Source organism: Lactuca virosa, chromosome 8 (genome assembly GCF_052849685.1).
Source record: "Lactuca virosa cultivar CGN04683 chromosome 8, Lactuca_virosa_CGN04683_v6, whole genome shotgun sequence".
Lineage (NCBI taxonomy): Eukaryota > Viridiplantae > Streptophyta > Magnoliopsida > Asterales > Asteraceae > Lactuca > Lactuca virosa.
The window spans coordinates 100,403,601-100,424,128 of NC_136433.1; the positions used below are offsets into that span (position 1 = coordinate 100,403,601).

General features: G+C 34.0%; 3 protein-coding genes and 1 pseudogene across 5 annotated transcripts; 1 reads left to right on the plus strand and 3 right to left on the minus strand.

Annotated features, from left to right (window-relative positions):
- Positions 1-1,604: 1,604 nt before the first annotated feature.
- LOC145129576 (pre-mRNA-processing factor 39-1-like) lies at positions 1,605-6,420 on the plus strand. Of its 2 annotated transcripts, none has more exons than XM_079064334.1 (13): positions 1,605-1,843; positions 2,438-2,778; positions 2,848-2,951; positions 3,026-3,255; positions 3,661-3,828; positions 3,911-4,388; positions 4,471-4,623; positions 4,986-5,102; positions 5,229-5,312; positions 5,414-5,563; positions 5,657-5,926; positions 5,998-6,090; positions 6,171-6,420. In XM_079064334.1, the coding sequence occupies exons 2-13, from the start codon at positions 2,463-2,465 to the stop codon at positions 6,255-6,257; spliced, it is 2,250 nt and encodes a 749-aa protein (XP_078920460.1). In that variant the 5' UTR covers positions 1,605-1,843; positions 2,438-2,462; the 3' UTR covers positions 6,258-6,420. The 2 variants fall into 2 exon arrangements, with proteins under 2 accessions (XP_078920460.1, XP_078920461.1); XM_079064335.1 differs by having other exon boundaries at positions 1,607-1,843; positions 6,174-6,420.
- Positions 6,421-6,554: 134 nt separating this feature from the next.
- On the minus strand, positions 6,555-7,845 carry LOC145129578 (uncharacterized). Of its 2 annotated transcripts, none has more exons than XM_079064337.1 (3): positions 7,049-7,845; positions 6,772-6,860; positions 6,555-6,700 (listed from the first exon to the last, which is right to left on the minus strand). In XM_079064337.1, the coding sequence occupies exons 1-3, from the start codon at positions 7,403-7,405 to the stop codon at positions 6,559-6,561; spliced, it is 588 nt and encodes a 195-aa protein (XP_078920463.1). In that variant the 5' UTR covers positions 7,406-7,845; the 3' UTR covers positions 6,555-6,558. The 2 variants fall into 2 exon arrangements, with proteins under 2 accessions (XP_078920463.1, XP_078920462.1); XM_079064336.1 differs by having other exon boundaries at positions 6,772-6,944.
- A 1,371-nt stretch (positions 7,846-9,216) lies between these two features.
- Positions 9,217-10,257, minus strand: LOC145130680 (zinc finger BED domain-containing protein RICESLEEPER 2-like). Its single transcript, XM_079065450.1, has 2 exons — positions 9,411-10,257; positions 9,217-9,308 (listed from the first exon to the last, which is right to left on the minus strand). The coding sequence occupies exons 1-2, from the start codon at positions 10,255-10,257 to the stop codon at positions 9,217-9,219; spliced, it is 939 nt and encodes a 312-aa protein (XP_078921576.1).
- A 6,174-nt stretch (positions 10,258-16,431) lies between these two features.
- On the minus strand, positions 16,432-20,280 carry LOC145130681 (phosphoinositide phosphatase SAC8-like; annotated as a pseudogene).
- Between the last annotated feature and the right edge of the window lie 248 nt (positions 20,281-20,528).

Sequence of the window (20,528 nt, forward strand, 5' to 3'; positions counted from 1 at the left end):
TCATAAAGATTTCCCCTCATAGATTAAACTTATTTAATGAAGATAACAAAATACTAATAATTTCACTGGTGGTCATTAAAGGCATATTTGATAGAAATATGAGACCGAAGAGGATTATCTACCTATAGAGGAGAATTCAACAACATATCGTGCAAAAAATTGTCACCTATATCGATAGACCACAAGAGTGAGATAAACAAAGTCCATCTGCATGGATAACTCTCCAACAATGAGAAGCACTCATATGAAATTGAAGAGAGAACAACCCTATCAAGGGCACCATATTTGCTTCGCATGAACATAACATAAAGAAAAGAAAGACCCCTTTATAGTATAGAATTTCACGCCTATGTGCAAGGCTTGCATCACTTGATGTAACGATCGAATTCTAACAACCCCTTCATTCTTAAAACAACAAATGATCTCCCATGACACCCAATGATGTCAATATTATCCATTAGAGATCTAAAAAACATTTTAAATGATACCACGCCCAAATATGGGACTATGTAGGGATTTAAAAGGAAATTCATAGTGGTATTCGAAATGGCATCTTACTTTTGACCTATCCCCTCTTCCTGGGCAACAGGTGGACTCTCAACTGAGAGTCTGAGACTTTCTTGTATATTGGTCGTATATTCTTTTGAATGTCTATCCTTGTAGAGTATATAGTGGCAAACGGGGACCACTAATTATCTTTTATGCAAATATTGAAATGCATTAAACCGATGGGTGTGGTACCTAGGGCTGTAAACGAACTGAACGTTTGGCGAACTGTTCGTGAACTGTTCGGCGGGAAGTTCGTTTATGTTCGTTTATTTAATAAATGAACGCATATGAACACAAATTCTCGTTCGTTTAGTTAAACGAACGAACATGAACAATTGTCTCGTTCGTTCATTTACGTTCGTGAATGTTCGTTTATGTTCGTTCGTTTAAGTTTTTTATGTTCATATATTTTCAATTGTTTTTTTTATTACATTACTATATTATAGTTCGTTTATGTTCATATATGTTTAATTGTGTTTGTTTATCTTTGTTCGTTTATGTTCGTTCGTTTATGTTCGTTTAGCATGTTCACGAACATAAACGAACGAACATGAACAAGACAATTTGTTAAACGAACGAACATGAACAAGAAAACTTCGTTCGTTTATCTGTTCGTGCTCGTTCGATTGTTCGACTAAATTAAACGAACGAACATGAACAAGCTTTTGTTCGTGTTCGTTTACAACCCTAGTGGTACCACAACGCACCACACTTTTTGCTTGTCATGTCAGTGCCACATCAATTTTCCATTACCATCCATCAACGGATCAACCCACAAAACTAATAGGAAATAATACCAACACACCACACTCTTTTTTCTTTATGATTTTATGTACAAAATACAAGCCACCTATGCATAAGAACCAACCCACCATGTGATAGATTTCCCTTAGGCACAACCCACCAACCCACGACACCTCTAGTCGGTGTCGGCTTTATAATATTGAAAATATGATTATCAAAGAAAAAATAACAATATAATAAAATATATTATTATCTTCAATATTAAAGATTTGAAGTTACCAAGTAATTTCGGCACAAATTTGATGTGAAAATTATACAAACAAAAAGTCTATTCGTGCCATTTCGTGGGTAGGGCAAAAAATGCACACTTCACCCTGAACACACACTCGGCAGCTGCTGGGCCTTCTCACTATCGCCTATCCAGTTACGCACCTCTTCCCATTTCTCATTCGCCGTCGTCACAACTCATCGTCGTCCGCCGTGTTACGCTTCTCACTCTTGCTTCGGATTACCTTAATTGCCGGTCGCATCCGCCTTCGTTACTACTACCGTGAGTAATTATCACGCTTTTTTACTTTGATGATGACATTTAGGGGTTCTAATTGAAATGTATCTGTTTTTTCCTTTTATTCAGAAATTTTTGATAGGGGTTTCTGATACATTTGGTAGGGGAGTTGTTCATTTGTTTAGTTTACCGAATTAGAGAAATGTAAATATGACAGTATGAAACATATAAATATAAGTAAACCCTGCAGCTGTGTGATCCGTTCATATTTTTTGAGTTTGGTTTTATGGCTTGAAATTCATCACTTTAGAGCATACAATCATATTGGATTCATTGATCATAAGAAAAGCTGCATTGACGATATATACTGAAAGGGGATGTATAGGCTATAGGCAATACATCTCCGTGTTATTGTTATTTCCAAAAAAAAAGGTTTTCCTTTACGTGGCTTAGCATATTGCCCCCCTAATCACACACACCAATGCTACCCTGATAACAGTTGAGAGTACTCTTAAGTTTGCACTTACACTTCCAATATTGAGATCATTCAAGTTCTGTTTACGTAATGCTTTCTTAAATTTCAAATCATAATCACTCTTATCTATCTTGCTTATGTATTTGCTGCCATTTTCTGTACAGGTTTCATATTTATCTTCTTGTTACAATGGGAGATGGTGAAACAGTCGTTTCTCAAACATCAGCTGTCGATGATTATTCATCTGCTTCTTATTCTGCCTCTGATTATGGTGATATAACTGGAAATGCTGCTGAAGCCACAGTTAGTGGAGATGTAGCTGCATTTGTTGCTACTGATAACACATATGTAGATAATACCACCTCTGACATTACTGGAAAGTCAGAGGCTACAGATGTGGGTCAACAGGTTCCATCTACTGCCCCACAAGATGTTAGTGAGAATGGAATTGGTTCATACAGTGTTCATACTTCTGCATCTACAGAGCAATTGGTGGATGGTTCTGGTATATCTTCATGGCTTTTACATTCTTTATTATTTTTAATTTTGGGTCTGACTTTTGAGATTAATGCAGCATTATCTCCTGAAGAAGACCGATTGTGGAACATGGTAAAAGCTAATTCACTGGATTTCAATGCTTGGACTGCACTAATAGAGGAGACAGAGAAAACATCAGAGGTAGGCAACTTTTTCAACATTCATTTTTTCTATCTTTTTTTTTTCACTATATTGATTTTACACCACATTGACAGGCCAATGTGTTAAAGATCAGGAAAGTTTATGATGCATTTTTGGCTGAATTTCCTCTGTGTTATGGCTACTGGAAGAAGTATGCTGATCATGAAGCAAGATTGGGGTCTATTGATAAAGTTGTGGAGGTTTATGAACGTGCAGTTCAAGGGGTAACATATTCTGTAGATATGTGGCTGCACTACTGTGTTTTCGCCATAAATACATATGAAGATCATGACACCATAAGGAGGTAACTATAGTCTGCTTGTTAATCAATCAACTTCTATTGCTGTATAATTAGCTGTCTTAATTTCTTTAGGGTTTGAATTGTATTTTTGATGACCTCATATTTAGTTGTCCATGAGTTTTTGCTGTTTTAAACCATGACCCGTTGAGGTGCACCATTAAACAAATTGCTGCTGAGAAGATCTCGTCCAGTTAAGGGCTAAGATGGTCATTGTCACTGCCACCTTTCTCAGGCATTATATGATTTTTATTGGGGGGAAGGTAAATTCAGTGTTTTGTGTGTACATTTGGAAAGTGTCATGCTCATTTAGTGGAGCTATTTTTGCATACGGGGACATTATAGCTATTACTGCAGTCCATAATCTATGGTTAATATAACTAAATATTTTATTTATGATGTTCTTTTCAGGCTATTTGAACGGGGTCTAGCTTATGTTGGAACTGATTACCTCTCTTTTTCTTTGTGGGATAAATACATTGAATACGAGTATCAACTACAGAAATGGTCGAATCTTGCCATGATTTACACACGGATATTGGAAATTCCTAATCAGCAGTTGGATCGGTATTTCAACAGGTGATGATTGATATATGTTTTTTCAACACAATCTTTCTTACATTAGTCACATCTTTTCATTCTAGTTTTTTACTTTTGACAGCTTTAGGGAATTAGCTGCTAGTCGCCCTTTATCAGAACTGAGAACAACTGAAGAAGTTGAAGCTGCAGCAAGGGCAAAAGGGGAATTCAAGAATCAAGAAAGTGAGGGTGAGATCCATCCGAATGATGGATTAACAGAAGCTAAAAAGTTGGAGAACTATATTTCCCTTAGAGAAGAGCTTTATAAAAAAACTAAAGATTTTGATTCTAAAATCATAGATTTTGAAACAGCCATCAGGAGACCTTATTATCATTTTAGGCCACTTAATGTTACAGAGCTTGAAAACTGGCATAACTACCTTGATTTCATTGAAGGATGTGATGACTTGAATAAAGTAATCAAACTGTATGAAAGATGTCTAATTGCTTGTGCAAATTATCACGAGTACTGGATACGTTATGTTTTGTGCATGGAAGCTAGAAAAGATATGGATGTTGCCGAAAATACCCTTGCTCGTGCTACCCATGTGTTTGTTAAAGTAAGTTATATGCAATCTCAATTTCTGTTGGCATGTATTATGTAAACATCTTTTAGTAAACGTTGACTTTTTTCTTTTACAGAAGCAACCAGAGATTCATCTTTTTGCTGCTAGATTTAGAGAACACAATGGAAACATTGAAGGAGCTCGGGCATCTTATCAACTTGTTCATAGTGAAATATCTCCTGGTCTTCTAGAAGCAATTATCAAGCATGCTAACATGGAATATCGTCTGGTAAAAATTAAAATCACTTAAGGGTTGTTTCTTTTTTCCCCATTAAGTTCTGTATGTGTAAACTTAATGCTGCATATCTGGATAAAGTGTTGCATATATAAAGTTCTTTTTTTTCCTGGACTGAATAAACCTTCCAAATGAAACTAAATGATCATATTACCCTTACATTCCAACAAATAATTTTCAGTATTCATCCATTTTAACAAGTCAAAAAGAAATAGCCATGTATAGCTGTCTGGTTTAAGTTCTTAATCCATTTAGCTCATCAAGTAAAAAAGAATGTACCCGTTATTCAAGCATTTTAGTGCTTTAAATCGATTGCATATTTCTGATCTTAATTGGTTGTTGCTTTGAATTGTTAGGGAAATGTGGAAGACGCTTGTTCATTGTATGAGCAGACTATTGCAATTGAGAAAGGGAAAGAGCATTCACAGATTCTGCCCTTTTTGTTTGCACAATATTCTCGATTTCTATACTTGGTCTGTATATATACATATATATATATATATATATATATATATATATATATATATATATATATATATATTATTCAGTTGTACAGTTATGTTATGGTTTACTCTAAGTAATGTATAAACTGCTTTCAGGTTTTGGGAAGGGTAGAAAAGGCAAAAGAGGTTCTAGATGAAGCTGTTGAGAATACTGCCCACCTCTCAAAACCACTTTTAGAGGTCTCTTTTTCTCCATCTTACGCAAATGCCCTTTTCCATGCCTATGTTCCTTTTCTTGCTTTTTGTTCAAATCTATAATCTTTTATTATATGGTAATGCAGGCTTTAATCCATATCGAATCAATTCAATCACTTCCAAAGCGAATTGATCATATAGATTCACTCGTTGAAAAATTCATATCTCCCGAATCCGATAATCCAAATCCCGCAACTTACATCGAGAGAGAAGAGCTATCTAGCATTTTCTTGGAGGTGACTATTTCTAGGGTTAATTTCATTAAATAACTATAAAAAATGTGTTGTGTAGTGTAGGATTGTTTTAAGCTCTCATGATTCATTTTGCAGTTTGTAGATCTTTTCGGGGATGCGGGGTCCATGAAGAAAGCCGATGTTCGGCATTCTAAGCTCTTTTTACCTCATAAAAGCAGCTCACAGTCCAAAAAGCGCCACCTGGAAGGCAATTTGGTCTCGGATAGAGCGAAACTTGCAAAAACAAGTGCGGTTTCATCAGTGAACCAGTGGTCTGCAGCAGGTTATGGTGTGCAGCCTCAATCTTGGCCACCTACACAACCTCAAGGGCAGCAATGGCCTGCTGGATACACCCAACAGCAACAGGTATATTATAATTTCATTTTTTTTGGAACACAAAAAACCAACTTAACCATTTTTATTTATTTTACTTGTAGGCTGGTTATGGCACCACATATAATGCTTATGGAAGTAGCTATGTGCAACCACAAGTCCAACAAACAGCTGCTTACACTTCATACCCGGTTCAGGTATTTTAAGTAGATTTTCGAACTTGAAGAAATGAGTTAAATGTTGGAAATGTTGAGTTTATTAATTATTATGGTTTCAGCAGGTGGTCCCACAAGAAGTTTACCCACAGCCAAGTGTAGCTGCTGCAGCCCCAGTCCCACCTGCAGCATATTACGGGACCTACTGAGCACTTTGGTTTGTTTTTGTTTTTGTTTTGTTAAGTGGGTTACATGTCATTGAGCATGGTCAACAAGTGTATCAGTAATATAGTTGAAGAGAGAGACCTATAAATAATTTGTTTTGTTAAAACTTTGGTAAAAAGGCTTCTGGTAGAATATTTTGTGCATCCATTTTGGTTGTGTGATTCTTAATTTGTAAAATACAAATTTTAGCATATGCAGTTTTCCATGACTTAACTACATATTTTTGTAACTACCCCTAGATTTCTACCACAACGCTGATGCCACCCCATTTTAGAATCTTGAAACTTAAGCAGTTGCAGAAGCCATTGTTCCATTGTTGAAGATTGGTGACTTATTTTTACTATAATACCCTTCTTCATCTTCCTCTTCTTCGTCTTCTTCACCATCGATTTCCCATAAGAAACTTGCATAAGCTGCATGAACGTAGCTGAAGAAAAGATGGAGTTAAATTTGAGATTCTTAGTTTGATGGGAACAAAAACACCATGGAAGTAGTTACCTATCTTGAGAAGCTGCCTGGACTGCTCTTTCAAAGTAACATGTTGCTCTTTCTTTATCGTGATGAAGCTCCCATAGTAGCTTCGCATACTGTGAAAGAATTTCACCATCGTTAGGATCCACTAGGATAGCCCTACAGTAATATTCCTCTGCTCCTTCAAGATCTTTCTTTGACTACAAAGCAAATTCATCGGAACAACAAAAAAAAAACCTTATAATGCCCTTCTTGTATTTACTATTTACAGTAGCCCCTTTAAATTAAAAAAAAAAAAACATACCTGATATAGATATTGAGCATAATTCCCTAGAAACAGAGGATTCCCCGGATTCTCATTCACCATCTTCCTATAATGCTCCTCCACATCATGGTTGTCACCACCACCACCGCCACCCCCTTGAGAAAGATTCCGACCACCACCACCACCACCTGCAGCACCACTTCCAGTATGAGTATCAACTCCTAACCCTTTTGCAAGATACATTTGTGAACCAGTTTCCAGCATATAGTCGTCTTTTATCGCCAAATCCATTTGCTTATTCAAGCTCAAAACCTTGTTTTCTATATTAAAACCATGGGTGATGGGAGCCGTCGTCTTCCTCCTCTTGTTCTTCGTGGCCACTGGATTCATCTTCATCCGACTTGAATCTTGAGTTGTGGTAAGAGAAAGATGGGATTGTCTCCAGCAAAGAACTGTGAAGCCTACTTACTTTTTTGGGTTGTTTGAAGAAACTGAATTCTTCATCATTGCCATTGCTGGAACTGGAACTCATCAAACTTTCCAAGTTCCCTTCTGATTGTGCTCTCCGCATTCCGCCATTACTGAAGGAAGGTGAAGGTGAGATAGGAGAGGGGCTGCATGAAAGTGGGGTGAAATGTTGAGATCCAGGCGATGGAAATGAGAATTTGTGGGTTGGTGAGGATTTGTGTGGGTGGAGGGCGGTGTCATGGTGGTTGTTGGGGCTCTCAGATGGTGGCAGGGGGGATCCAAGAAGTGGTGTTGAGGAGCTTCTCAGCATCATCTCTCTTCTTTTCACACTTGTTTTTGTTTATCCCAGGAAATCTGTGAACAAGAAAAAAAAGGGTGACAATTTATGATATATATATATATATATATATATATATATATATATATATATATATATATATATATATATATATATATATATATTAAAAATCTTGGACATCAGAAATAAATTATTACATGAGTGGCGGTGTTGAAAATTGAAATAATTAAAGAAATTTTATTTTATTTATATAAATAATAAATTTATCATAAGTTATAAAAATTTAAAATTGTATTATTAGAAAAATTATCTTAATTTTAATTTAATGACTAAAAATGAAATATTAACTTTATCAACTAATTTTCAAAAAAATAAAAAAAATAAATAATAAAATCAAACGAATAGGTCGAAGCTGCCTCCCTTTACTTTGAGATTTCTACACAGGCTACATGGCCAACAACAGAACCAAACAAAGAAGATTCACTTAAAACTCAAACACGATTTGCACAGACAATATTGAAGCATTTTTTAATTAATTTTGTATAAAATATGGACACACAAATGGGAAAAAAAATCATACCATTCTCTTTGAAGGGTCTTCTTATGTATTAAACCAAAAGCTTTTACCCTATGCATGATTTTTATAAAATGTCAGATAAAATAATTTATAAAAAGTTGAACAACTTTTAAGCGGTTAACCAAATATACGACTGTTTTCTTGAAATGGGAGAAATGCAATATAATGGTTATTACAATGTCGTATAAATGAGTAATCAAATACTTCTCCCATCCTATCTTTTGTTTGTATCCGGTTATTTATCATCTTAATCACCATATCAAACAAATGTTAAAATCAAAAGAAGAAACTAAGAAAAAGAATTAATGGATTCATATGTGATTTCTTTTTGTATGGTGGAAATGGCTCTGTAAGGTCATAAAAAAATCCTATAAATATCTTTTTAGTTGGTGAAATGTACATTTTTTTTCGTACACAAAAATATAATTATTCGGTCCAAAACACATATGTTGAAATTTCAATGATATCAAGCTGGAAACACGCAAAGGCTTATTAGGCTGAATTAGAGATGCAAACGGGGCGGATATTGTCGGATACTACAATACCCGTCCCCGCACCCGAACTCCGACCCTAACACCCGCCCCCGCCCCGACCCGCCAAATCCCCGACGGATTCGGGTAAAAAAAAACCCGTCGGATACGGGGAACCCGATGGATATCCGTTAAGTAAAAAAGATCCAATAATTTTTTTAATAAATCTGAGATATATATAAAAAAGACATAGTAATAATCATGATAACTAAAACATTCAACAATTCATACTTCATTCTCATACACAAAATAGTAAAAACAAAAAGAAAAAAGATAAGCACGACATCCTCATGTTTGTTAAATAACTAAAATAAAAACAACAATTTTTCATGAACTAAATATCAAAATCCACAAAGCTTGGACCGGCTTCGTCATCTTTTATAACTTCAAACTTTGCAAGATGTTTTTCCTTATTGGAATGTGCACCTAGCAATAAAAATAAACAAATATAAATATCATTACAAAATATTTTATGTTATAGAAAATTTAAAATAAAATATACAAAGGTTAGAATATAGAAAATCATACCCAATTTCTCATCCCATAACCAATCTTGTACACAAATCAATGCTTCTAATGTATCCGGATGAAGTCTATTACGATGAGGAGTGACATGTCTTCCACCGGTACTAAAGGCTGATTTGGAAGCAACTGTAGAGACCGGTATAGCCAAAATATCTTTAACAACTCGTTGCAAAGTAGGATATTTAAGACCATTAGCCTTCCACCATGCTAAAATATCAAAATCTCCGGTCCTTGGCAAAACATTCTCCTCTAAATAATAATCTAACTCAGATTTGTAAGTATCAACAGTTGATGTGGTACTCACGAATAAATCAAAACTAGCCAAAGGATCTCCATCATCGATATCTATGCCAAAATTAGAATTATTGAAAGAAGATTGGGTTTCTTTGACATCATATGACTTGTATTCTCTTACCAATTCGTATGTTAACTTCCTAATTCTCTCAACTTCTTGTGGGGAATCATCACCATAAATTTTGGGGAAATAATACTCAATCAACTTCATTTTGAATCGTGGGTCCAAAATAGTGGCTATTGCTAATCCATGATGTATGAGAGACCAATATTGGTCAAACTTCCCAATCATATTAGTAGTCATTGCCTTGATCTCCACATAAGGTGATATAAGACACTCTTGAAGCAACATTCGGATCTCACAAATCTTTGGAAAAAAAAGATTAGCAGTTGGATATTTGACCCCTAAAAACATTTCAGTCACACTATAAAATAGTTTGAGCTTCTCACACATCACTTTTGCTAAATTCCAATCTTGATCACTAGGTGCTTGCTTGTAGCTTTTGTCTTTGTGTACAAGGTGGTTGAAGACTTCCTTATATGGAATTGCACTCATAAGCATTAGATAAGTGGAATTCCATCTAGTTTTACAATCTAAAACTAACTTTCTCTTACTTGAAAGAGACAATCTATCCTTCGCATCCTCAACATTTCATGTGTGCACAACATTTCATGTGAAGTAATTTCCCTTTTGTTGTTCCAGCAACATCAACACTTAGTTGTGGGGGCTGTCTATCTTGAGTGTCACTGCAAAAAAAAATGTTGGAAATCAGATTGATAGAACATAGATGCTGTAAAAAAAGATGCAGTTTGCTAGAAATTAGATTTACTGATAATACAAAAAACAATTACATATATGCAGTAAAAAAGATGCTGCAAAAACAATGCACTTTGCTAGAAATCAGTTCCACTTTATGCAGTTAAATTGCAACAATCAGATTTCTGTTTTGCTAGAAATCATATTATAGTTACAAGAAAACAAGATTCCTAAAGTTACAAAAAAAAACGTGGTAGTTCACTGAGATTACAACCAAAACAGATAAAAAATGTTGACTTATTAAGTTTCTACATTCTACTTTCCAGACAAACATTTAACAAATAAGTTACAGGAAAAAAAGATTCAATGGCTGCAATCAAGTTCAAGGCATGATATTGATTATAACAAAATAAAGTGTAAGAAATTGAGTGACTAAGTTATCGATTATAACCAACATCACTCAAAATAGATACAAATCCATCAGTTTAATAGGTTACAACCAAAATCGAGTGTAATAAATAAAATCAAAAGCATTTAACAAATAAGTTACAGGAGAAAAGATTCAATGGTTGTAATCAAGTTCAAGGCATGAAATCGATTATAACAAAATCAAGTGTAAGAAATCTAGTGATTAAGAAATCGATTATAACCAACATCACTCAAAACAGATACAACCAAAAATCATTCAATCAAGAAATCGATTATACCAGAATCGATTATACAAATTCATCAGTTTAATCGATTATACAAATCCATCAGTTTAATCGGTTACAACCAAAATCGGGTGTAAGAAAATAAAATCGAAAACTTACCTGGGCTTAGGATTTTGGGATGAAGCTGGAACTTCTTGTAGGTTGTTCTTCTCTAATTCCATGAGCGCCGAATCGGTGATGAGAGCAGGGTAGCTTGAAGGTGAAAGATTGATGTCGTGATTTTGTGAAGAACTGAGAATCAAAGACGAAGGGTGGCTGCATCTTTTATAATGAAATCTTGATTCTATGCAAAAAGATTAGAGAGAGAGTGAGATCAGTTAATGGCTTGAAGAAACGAGGAGTCAATTCCGAAGCGTCGTCTTGATACTGTGATTCACGAATCTATTTTCCATAAACAATAATTCTAATTAATAATTATATATATATATATATATATATATATATATATATATATATAATATCGGGTTTTAAACGGGTCGGATAGTGTCATATCCGTCTCCGACCCGTCCCCGCTTCGGGTATAAGAATCTACGCCCGTGCCCGCCCCGTTACCCGCTAAACCGGGTAAAACCCGACCCTAACGGGTCGGGTACCCGCGGGTACCCGAATCGATGGGTAAAATTTGCATCTCTAGGCTGAATTCACTGCCACCCAATTTCGGATTTTTCTTAAGGCATTGGATCATTGGTATGATAATTTGAAAATGAAATAAACGTTTAGTTTTTAAAAATATATAATATTATTTGGTATTTCATTTTATGTGCATCTTTCTAGCAAAAAGTGATTTAGAAATTGATAAAAATATAGTAAGTCGTGCAAGAAAGATTTATTGATCGTATCAAAAGATATAACATTTCTATGTATACAAAAGAGTCCATGCTAACTTTATAATACATCAAATTATTATTATTATAGTTCTATTAAATATAAATTTGAATTCAAAATTGAGATAAACCTATTTTATTTTCTATGGTTATGTTATATGATTATTGTAACACCTCCTTCACAAAGACCTCAAAAACTTTAACATTGCCTCTTAAAAATTATTCATACCCATGTAATGTTAGATTGAGTTATAAAATTTTCTAAACCAAGATTTTAAGCGTTGTACTTAGACTGTTAGATATAGGTACTAACTAGATTATGACCCGCGTTAAACGCGGGGAACACATAAAAAAAGATAAAGTAACATAAAGAGACTTCGTGTTATTAATTATTATAATGTCTAAAAAATAAAACGAAATGTCTGATTATCTATAATTGTTGAAGGATCTCTTTATAGACAACATTTTTTGTTTTATTGGTTGGACGACCTTCCTCGTCACATATGAGTAAATTTGAAAAAAAAATGAACAAAAATACGCAAGTAAAAAAAATACATATCTTGCAATAATATTTCTTTGGTGGCGTGTACATCATGCAATGATAGTTGTACAATCGTTATTGGACTGAGATCGAGACTTTTGTGAAGAGAAAAATATTTACAATATTTCTCACTCAAAAGGTGGGGTAACTTGCTCTCTATCTCTCATATGCAGAAAATACGTGAATACTTCTTCATCCCTATCATAATGAAAATGAAAACAGAAGTGGAAAAGAGTAAAAACGGAAAATGGCAAAAACATGTAAAACTGGAAAATGGTAAATACATGTGAAACTGCACAATCTCAAAGTAGGATGCTATTTAACAGATTTTCCAACTTTAAAATTTGTCAAAAATAGTAACCTACTTTGAAAAATCTTGAAATAAAGTGTTTTTTTGGTCTTTTTTTCAAAAAAACAAATAGAAAAGTTGCAAATTGGTCATTTTTGTAGATAAAAGAAATGTGTCGTTTTGAGTATTTTTTTTACAGAAAAGTAGCAATTGCCGATTAGGACGTTTTTTTGGAATTTTATATCTCTTATGGAATTTTTTCTGTCCATGGGTTTTGACAACCGTTTTGGTCATTTTACTCGAAAACATAGAATTGGTCGATTTTGTTAGAAAACTGAAGCAAAAAAATATGTTGTAATTTTTGTTTATATTGACTCTTTAAAAAAAGAATACTTACAAATCTTCCAAGGATTGCAACTGAAAATTTGTCAGTATATAAAAAAAATTGTATTTTTTGTCCTTATCACATGTTCCAACACCGTTTTAATGCTAAACACAACATAGATTTGCAAGTATTTAGTCTTTTTTTAACAAAACACATACACATGAAAGTATAATGTTATAATCAACCACTAAATGAAAGTATGTTTCTATAACGACAAGAATGTACTTTAATATATTTTTCTGATTACAGGATCCTATTTTCATTCATGGACCAAAATAAGGGAATAGATTGCAAACTGAAACCTACTTTAGGTACCAAAACTGGAAGAAAAAAATTAAAATTTTGGTCCTTGTGCATACTGCCTTTTTCCTACATCTTTTTTTTTTTTTTAAAATCAGGGATGTCATACTGTGTAATATGCATCCAATCATGACATTTTACTTTCACTTATTTTCTTACTATGACATTCTACTTTGAAAATTATAACCAACAACCACAATGAAAAATTGTTTTGTATCCCTATCTAAAAAAATTAATTGATGTAGACCATGTTTAAGTAACTACGTGGCTGTAACACATAAGAGGGACCAAAAATTAAAATAACAATATGTATTTTTTTTTTCTTTTCTGATTACAGGATATCCTATTTTTCTATATGGGACCAAAAATGTCATAGTAATTCATGGATAAAGTTGAATGATCATCAAACTCCTGATACATATAAGTTGTTATTTGAACAACCTAAACTAGTAAACATGTTATCTGTTTTGAACAAAATGAAAAAAATCTTCTAAAATTCAAGGATATAAAACGTTGTTTTAAAATTAATATCTACAAAATATAGTGTTTAAGGCTTCCTTTGTCACACGAGACGTGATTGGATTATAAAAATAAGAAGATTTACAAACAAAAAAAATTGAGAGGGAGCAAGTTTTTTTGTTACTGCTTAGGCGAGACAAAAATAACTAATGTACTAAGTATTAGAGAAGGAAAATGGCATTTTAGTAATTTAACTATATCGATGAGCTAGTTAGAATTTGTTATTACAGTTTGTTGGCTTCTCTGATACTCTTAATAGTTTAACTTATAATATTGTTTTTGAAAAATCATTAGATGAAAGTGATGTAAATTAATAAAGAGATATGACAGTGAGAGATTTACGTTCATATAACGTTAACGGTGAGGGATTTTCATGTCGACATTTGTATTCCTTGATTCAAGTTTTCTTGGTTTCTACAAAGAATCACTTCTTTTATAATGTTAATAGTTAACATTCAGATTTACGTTCATAATATGATTTTCTGAAAATAAAATCACAATTTAACCTAATGAATCAATTCAACTGTGATAACAATAATGAAGAAAAAAAACAAAAGAAAACAAAGCAAAAAGAAAAAGAAGTTCAAAAAACATATTGAAAACACGATTTCATACATGATTTCATATAGTTGATTCATACCATAAAAACAAAAATAATACGGTGGAGAGGATAATGAAACATGCTATGGATGATGGATGATGTAGCAACAGCAGGACGTCGACACATAGGTTGAAGATTTTTTTTTTTTTTTTTTTTTTGTGTATGATACGTGATATTATGGAGGGTTAATAAGGATAGATTGGTAAACCGTGTGATTTTATAAGATGCATAAAATAAGGAAACAAATAAAATGCAAGAATGGAGGACGATTTTTATGCATTAATCCTATCTTTATTAAATTCCAGGTATTTAATAGTTGACCAACGGTTTGTTTTCATATGTTGACTTACCTTGAATATAATAGTTGAAATGATATTCGATTGCTTTAATTGACAAATATATGCTAACAAAATACTTTTAAATTAACTAAGATATAAGACATAAAAACAGATTCTTGTTACATAAGGGCAGATGATACTTCTACTTTGTTCTTTTATCTATCCCCTTCATAAAATTGTATTTTTCCTTTTTTGCCCTTTAGAAACTACACTCATAAATTAGATTTTGATCCCTTGACTTTATTTCTATGCGTTATTTAGATTTTCTATCCGTTTTTTATTTTGATTTTTACACATTTTAATTTGGAAACCCATGTCCTTGATTTTGGTTTCCCTTATTGGTTTTACCTTTTTTGTTTTACTTTTTTTTATTTTATTTATATATTATTAAAATAAAGTATATAAAAAAATTGAAAAAAAATTAAATAAAAAAATCATGCAAATATGATACGCAGACCGAACGGATATAATATTATTGGAATCGGTTAAACATCGTTTAATAAATTTCATGACATGCGCTAATAAAAAATTAATTTTTTTTATTAATGGTGTAATCTAAGTTTGTATCATAGTCCCCAAACAAAATAGTGGTTACGGACCGCAATTTGAAATAACAGTTGTCAACGATGTAATAATGACGATAAAAAAGTATTCCTCATACGCAGGTAAAATGTTGCTCAACAAAAATATTAAAATCAATGCATATCGTACAATTGTCCAAACTAATGCATCATGAGAACCGCTAATTCAAATCGCAATCTGTGACCGCAATGTTATTTGTGACCGTTATATTTGCTTAGATTACACCAATAATAAAAAAATTAATTTTTTTATTAGCTTATGGTTTGATACTTAATAAATCAAACAAAAATATTTAACCGATTATGATAATAACACAACACATACGTATTATTATCAAAATCAATTAAATATATTTGTTTGATTTATTAAATATTTCATGATGCATTAGTTTAAACATATGGTGACATACAAACCCATTTTGACCAAAATGCCCCTGATTCAATAGCCAATAACAATGATAAAAAGATAACCCATGCATAAGTAGTGTTTCTGTCAAAAGAATCCCAGAAACACCAATAAAACCTAGGAATAGGTAACCCACAAAAATCTTCCAAAAATACCCTCCAAACCAAGAGGTAGAATTGTCACTGATAAAAAAATATATATCATTCCCCTTTATGAAATCCAAGTCGACAAACCCAAATTTTTTTGTACATGGTCTAATAAAAATCACAGACATAGTATTTTGTTAATAAAAGAGACTGAAATACCCCTATTCATTACAAATCGACTTGATGCTGTGAATAAAAAATTGACAAGCACATCGAATTCCGTTTATAAAAAAGACTGAAATACCCCTATTCACAGACCTAGTATTCCTCAATTTTCCTTTGCTTTTCCTATTATTAGAATCCGCAGTCTTGTAAAATCTTTTGTATTTATTAGAATCCGCAGGCTTGTAAATTATTTAAATAATATCTTGAAAGAGCACTCATCCCATCTTTGATTAATCCGGATATAGTCTGTTTCCCATATCTTAAAAAAAACATCATGAATGAGAATGGAAACATAAGAAAGTTTAATATTATTATCATTATTATTATTACATGACAATGTCCCTTTTAGAGCATTGGTCCCAGAATACTCGAGGCTGATTTCATCACCTTGATCCACCCACACTATTCCAAAAGTTTGAACATAATTTATCTGATAAGCCCCAACTAATCCTAGAGTGCTTTTATTTGATTTGCTTTATTAGAATCATTCCGTTATCTATTGAGCTTTAGGGGTAGAATGGTCTTTTTTTGGTATTATGATTGTTATTGGCTGTTTTGTTATGTTAGGAGCACTATCTTTGTCCCTTGTTTGTTTGAGGGACCATTCCTTTTGGAGTATCTTTCCTTGGTCATGTCTAGTTTATATACCCTTCAGGGGTTGTTGTTTAAGTAGCTAAGAATTGATTTGTAAAGAACTTTGTTCTTCTTTTGGAGAGTCCATTCCTCTCAAATGAATGAGAATTCTATCTTAATTTTCTGGTATTATTGAGTGTTTTGTTGCTGTGAATCTGTTAGAATGTCGGGGGTTTACGATAGATTCAACAAGGATCTATCATTATCCATACATCACTTTATCCAGACATTAACTTAATGGAAAAAAAGGGCCTTAGAAGTCCTGAAAATCTCAAGATCTTCATCAGCTGTGAAACTACAAATGCTTTCTGATTGTGTTAGGGCACACATCCGCTGCAATTGTTGATCCATGTAACGACGTAAATTTCCAAAACAATTTTTCATTTTAAAAACATACTCTCATTCATAAAATATCATAGTAATCCAATGTAACACATGTTATCTCAATAAACAAATCCCAAGATCCTCAAATACATAAATCCTCTCAGTGTGTACGGATCATGCCGGCGCCTTCCCGCGATCCTCGCTAGTACCTGAAACACATAACACAACAACTGTAAGCATAAATGCTTAGTGAGTTCCCCAAAATACCACATGCAACACATATGCCACTCGAGGCTACAATACGACCCTCCGGTCGATGTGTCTCAGCGGGACCCTCCAGTCCCGTAGCTCGTTGGACCCTTTGGTCCGGTCATAGCTCGTCGGACCCTTCGGTCCAGTATGTGTCGTTGGACCCTTCGGTCCGGTCTATATCGTTGGGCCCTCCGGCCCGGTCTGTTCAACACATAGCATACATACAACACAATGCACATAACTCATATATATACACATAGCATACAAGACCCTCTGGTCTACACATAAATACCACTCTAGATAATGTATAGTGAGAAGACTCACCTCAATGAAGTCGGATAAACTCTCGTGCTCAACGTCCCGACTTAGCCTCCTCCTATTATTCAGATAACATCCCCGATCAATATTCACTCATGATCTCATCTCTACAGATTGGGTAGAAGGCCATTCTACCCTTCCCTGAACTCTCCTGAATCAGTTTTGACCAGAACCCTAAAGTCAACGAAAGTCAACGGTCAACTTTGGCCCGACTCGTCGAGTGCACAAGGGCGACTCGGCGAGTCCATGCGGGTCCTCTGAATCCTTTCAGCCTCTCTTGGCTCGTCGAGTCATCCTTCCACTCGACGGGTTACACCTGTCACGAATCGCGGGGCAACCCCGACTCGACTCGTCGAGTCCACTTGGGGACTCGGCGAGTTGCCTCCATGTTCATCCTCAAATGACCTCCTAAGGTCAGATCTGCTTCCCTAACTATCAGATCTACCCTTCAAATGTTCAAATGTCACGTAAAGGTGCAACCTTTACGTGCATGCAACCCACAACAAGTCATAAATGGAGAAATAACTCTAAAAATGGCAACCTAGTCCCCAATCTTTCATTTGCTTGCATAAAGTTGAGGGATAGTGACTCTATGGACCTCTCATGGTCCAGATCTGATGCTATTAACACAAAGGGGGCCTCATACTCACTAGATCTTACATAAAATGGAGGTAAAAACCCTAAAATCATGAAATCTATCATATCAACACGAAATAGAAGGGATTATACCTCCAGAGATGAACTCTCAAGATGATTAGCCCATATCCAAGCTCCCTTCACGCTCTAGATGGGTGTTTCCTTCTTCCTTCTAGCAAAACTACACCAAAAGTGATGTATTAGCCTCTTCTTGCTCTCAACTCTCTCACTGCTCTCTCTAGGGTTTCTCTGGGGTGAATTGGCCGCAAATGGAGGCCATAAAGGCCTTTAAATAGGGCACAGGCCCGGGGATTTAGGGTTTCACTTTACAACGCGGACTCGCCGAGTCCACGTATCTACTCGTCGAGTCCGGTCATTAATCCAGTCAAGAACTCGCGATCCTACTCGGCGAGTCTGAGCGTCTACTCGCCGAGTCCCTCCATAAAACCCAAAATAAATAACTAAAATAAGACACCTGGGAATCCAGATGTTACAATCCAAAGATATCCTTGCAAGATAACTCTGCAACAATAAATAAATAAAAAAAACGCCAATTTTACATTTTTACCCTTTTAGGGCTTGAAGAATGACAAGGGCATTCACGTCTTTTGGTAATACCTGGGTAACGTTTGTGTGGTCAAGGCAGTCAATGTAGTTGGATCGGATGATTCCTTTCTACTTTGCTACCAACTCTCCTTGTGTGGTTTGGAGGAAGAATCTACTGAGATGGAATAGTGAATATTATAAATGGTTTTATGGAAGAAAAAAAACCATTATAGCTCCATTTTTAAGGAAACTATTCCAGGTGACAAAATTGTAAATAGTGCAGTTAAGTTTTGCTAATATCCCTGCTTTTCAAAGTCATCGGCTGTTTCATCATACACAAGTTTCAAATTCTCAAAATTTTGGTTGCCACATCGTTGATGGAAATCAAATGAGACATATCTGAATCAATAATAAGCTCACATTAAAATTGCAATCAAATGATATAACTTATTAAATCCTAAGACATAATTAAATATTAAAGAATCATCTAACATCAGGAAGCTTTTCCATTTCTGTGGCATATGCCAGGTTTAAAAGGCTCTCATTTCCATGCTACATGAAACACAATAACATAAAAAGATCACTATAATTGTAGAGAAATATTACAACATATGATACATATTTAAACAGGTTTGGTCAAATAGTAAAATATTTAAACATCATTTATCAGTTAGTGCTTTGGGCCAAAGTGTTACCTGGTCAGTTAAGTCAACAACAATAGTATCTCCATATCTTTGCATAAGATCTTGAAAGTGGCATTTCACCACCATGGGATGCATCCAGTTAAACACAAGGTTAAAATTACCTATGTAAATAAAACATCACACACTTTAAGGAAATAATATATAATATAATATTCTCATTAAAGTAGAAATCATGAATTCAGGAGTAAAGTAAATGGTGTTATTATGATAGAATCCATATTGTATCTTGATGCTCAATAACAGCAAGACGTGGTTTATAACTTAAATCAACAATTTGTTCCCACAATAGAGGAATTGAACCTCGGACCTGAAATCAAAAATTAATTTCATTAATAGGATAATAATCATAATATAAGTTATAACATCCTCAGTGTCTATTAAGAAATATAATTTCAATATATCTAGTAAAATGAATGTTTAGAAGCTGCTGAAAGATCATGTGTTCAGAAGATTAACACAAGTCAACAACCATTATTTGGGAATTTGAAATTTATCTACTGAAATGTTGTGTTATAGTAATTACCTGTAAAAATGATGACTTGAATCCATCATACTCCAGCAATTGTTCAGTTTCAATAAAATTTGCAATTAAAACAGAATATCATATATGAGAATATACCTGCTTCCAAACTGGAAGTAAGCCTCATCTTTTTTCTATATAATGATGGTTTTATGAAACAATTAAGGTGTGAGACTTAATGGAACAGCTTGCAGAATAAATGAACTTACTTGCTGATTATTAAGATTACTTAAACCTTCATTACAACATAAGAACTTCCTAGACATGACTCTGAAGATAGGATAACCAAGGTAAGTTCCAACCTCCTTGCGAGAAGTTATGACCAATAC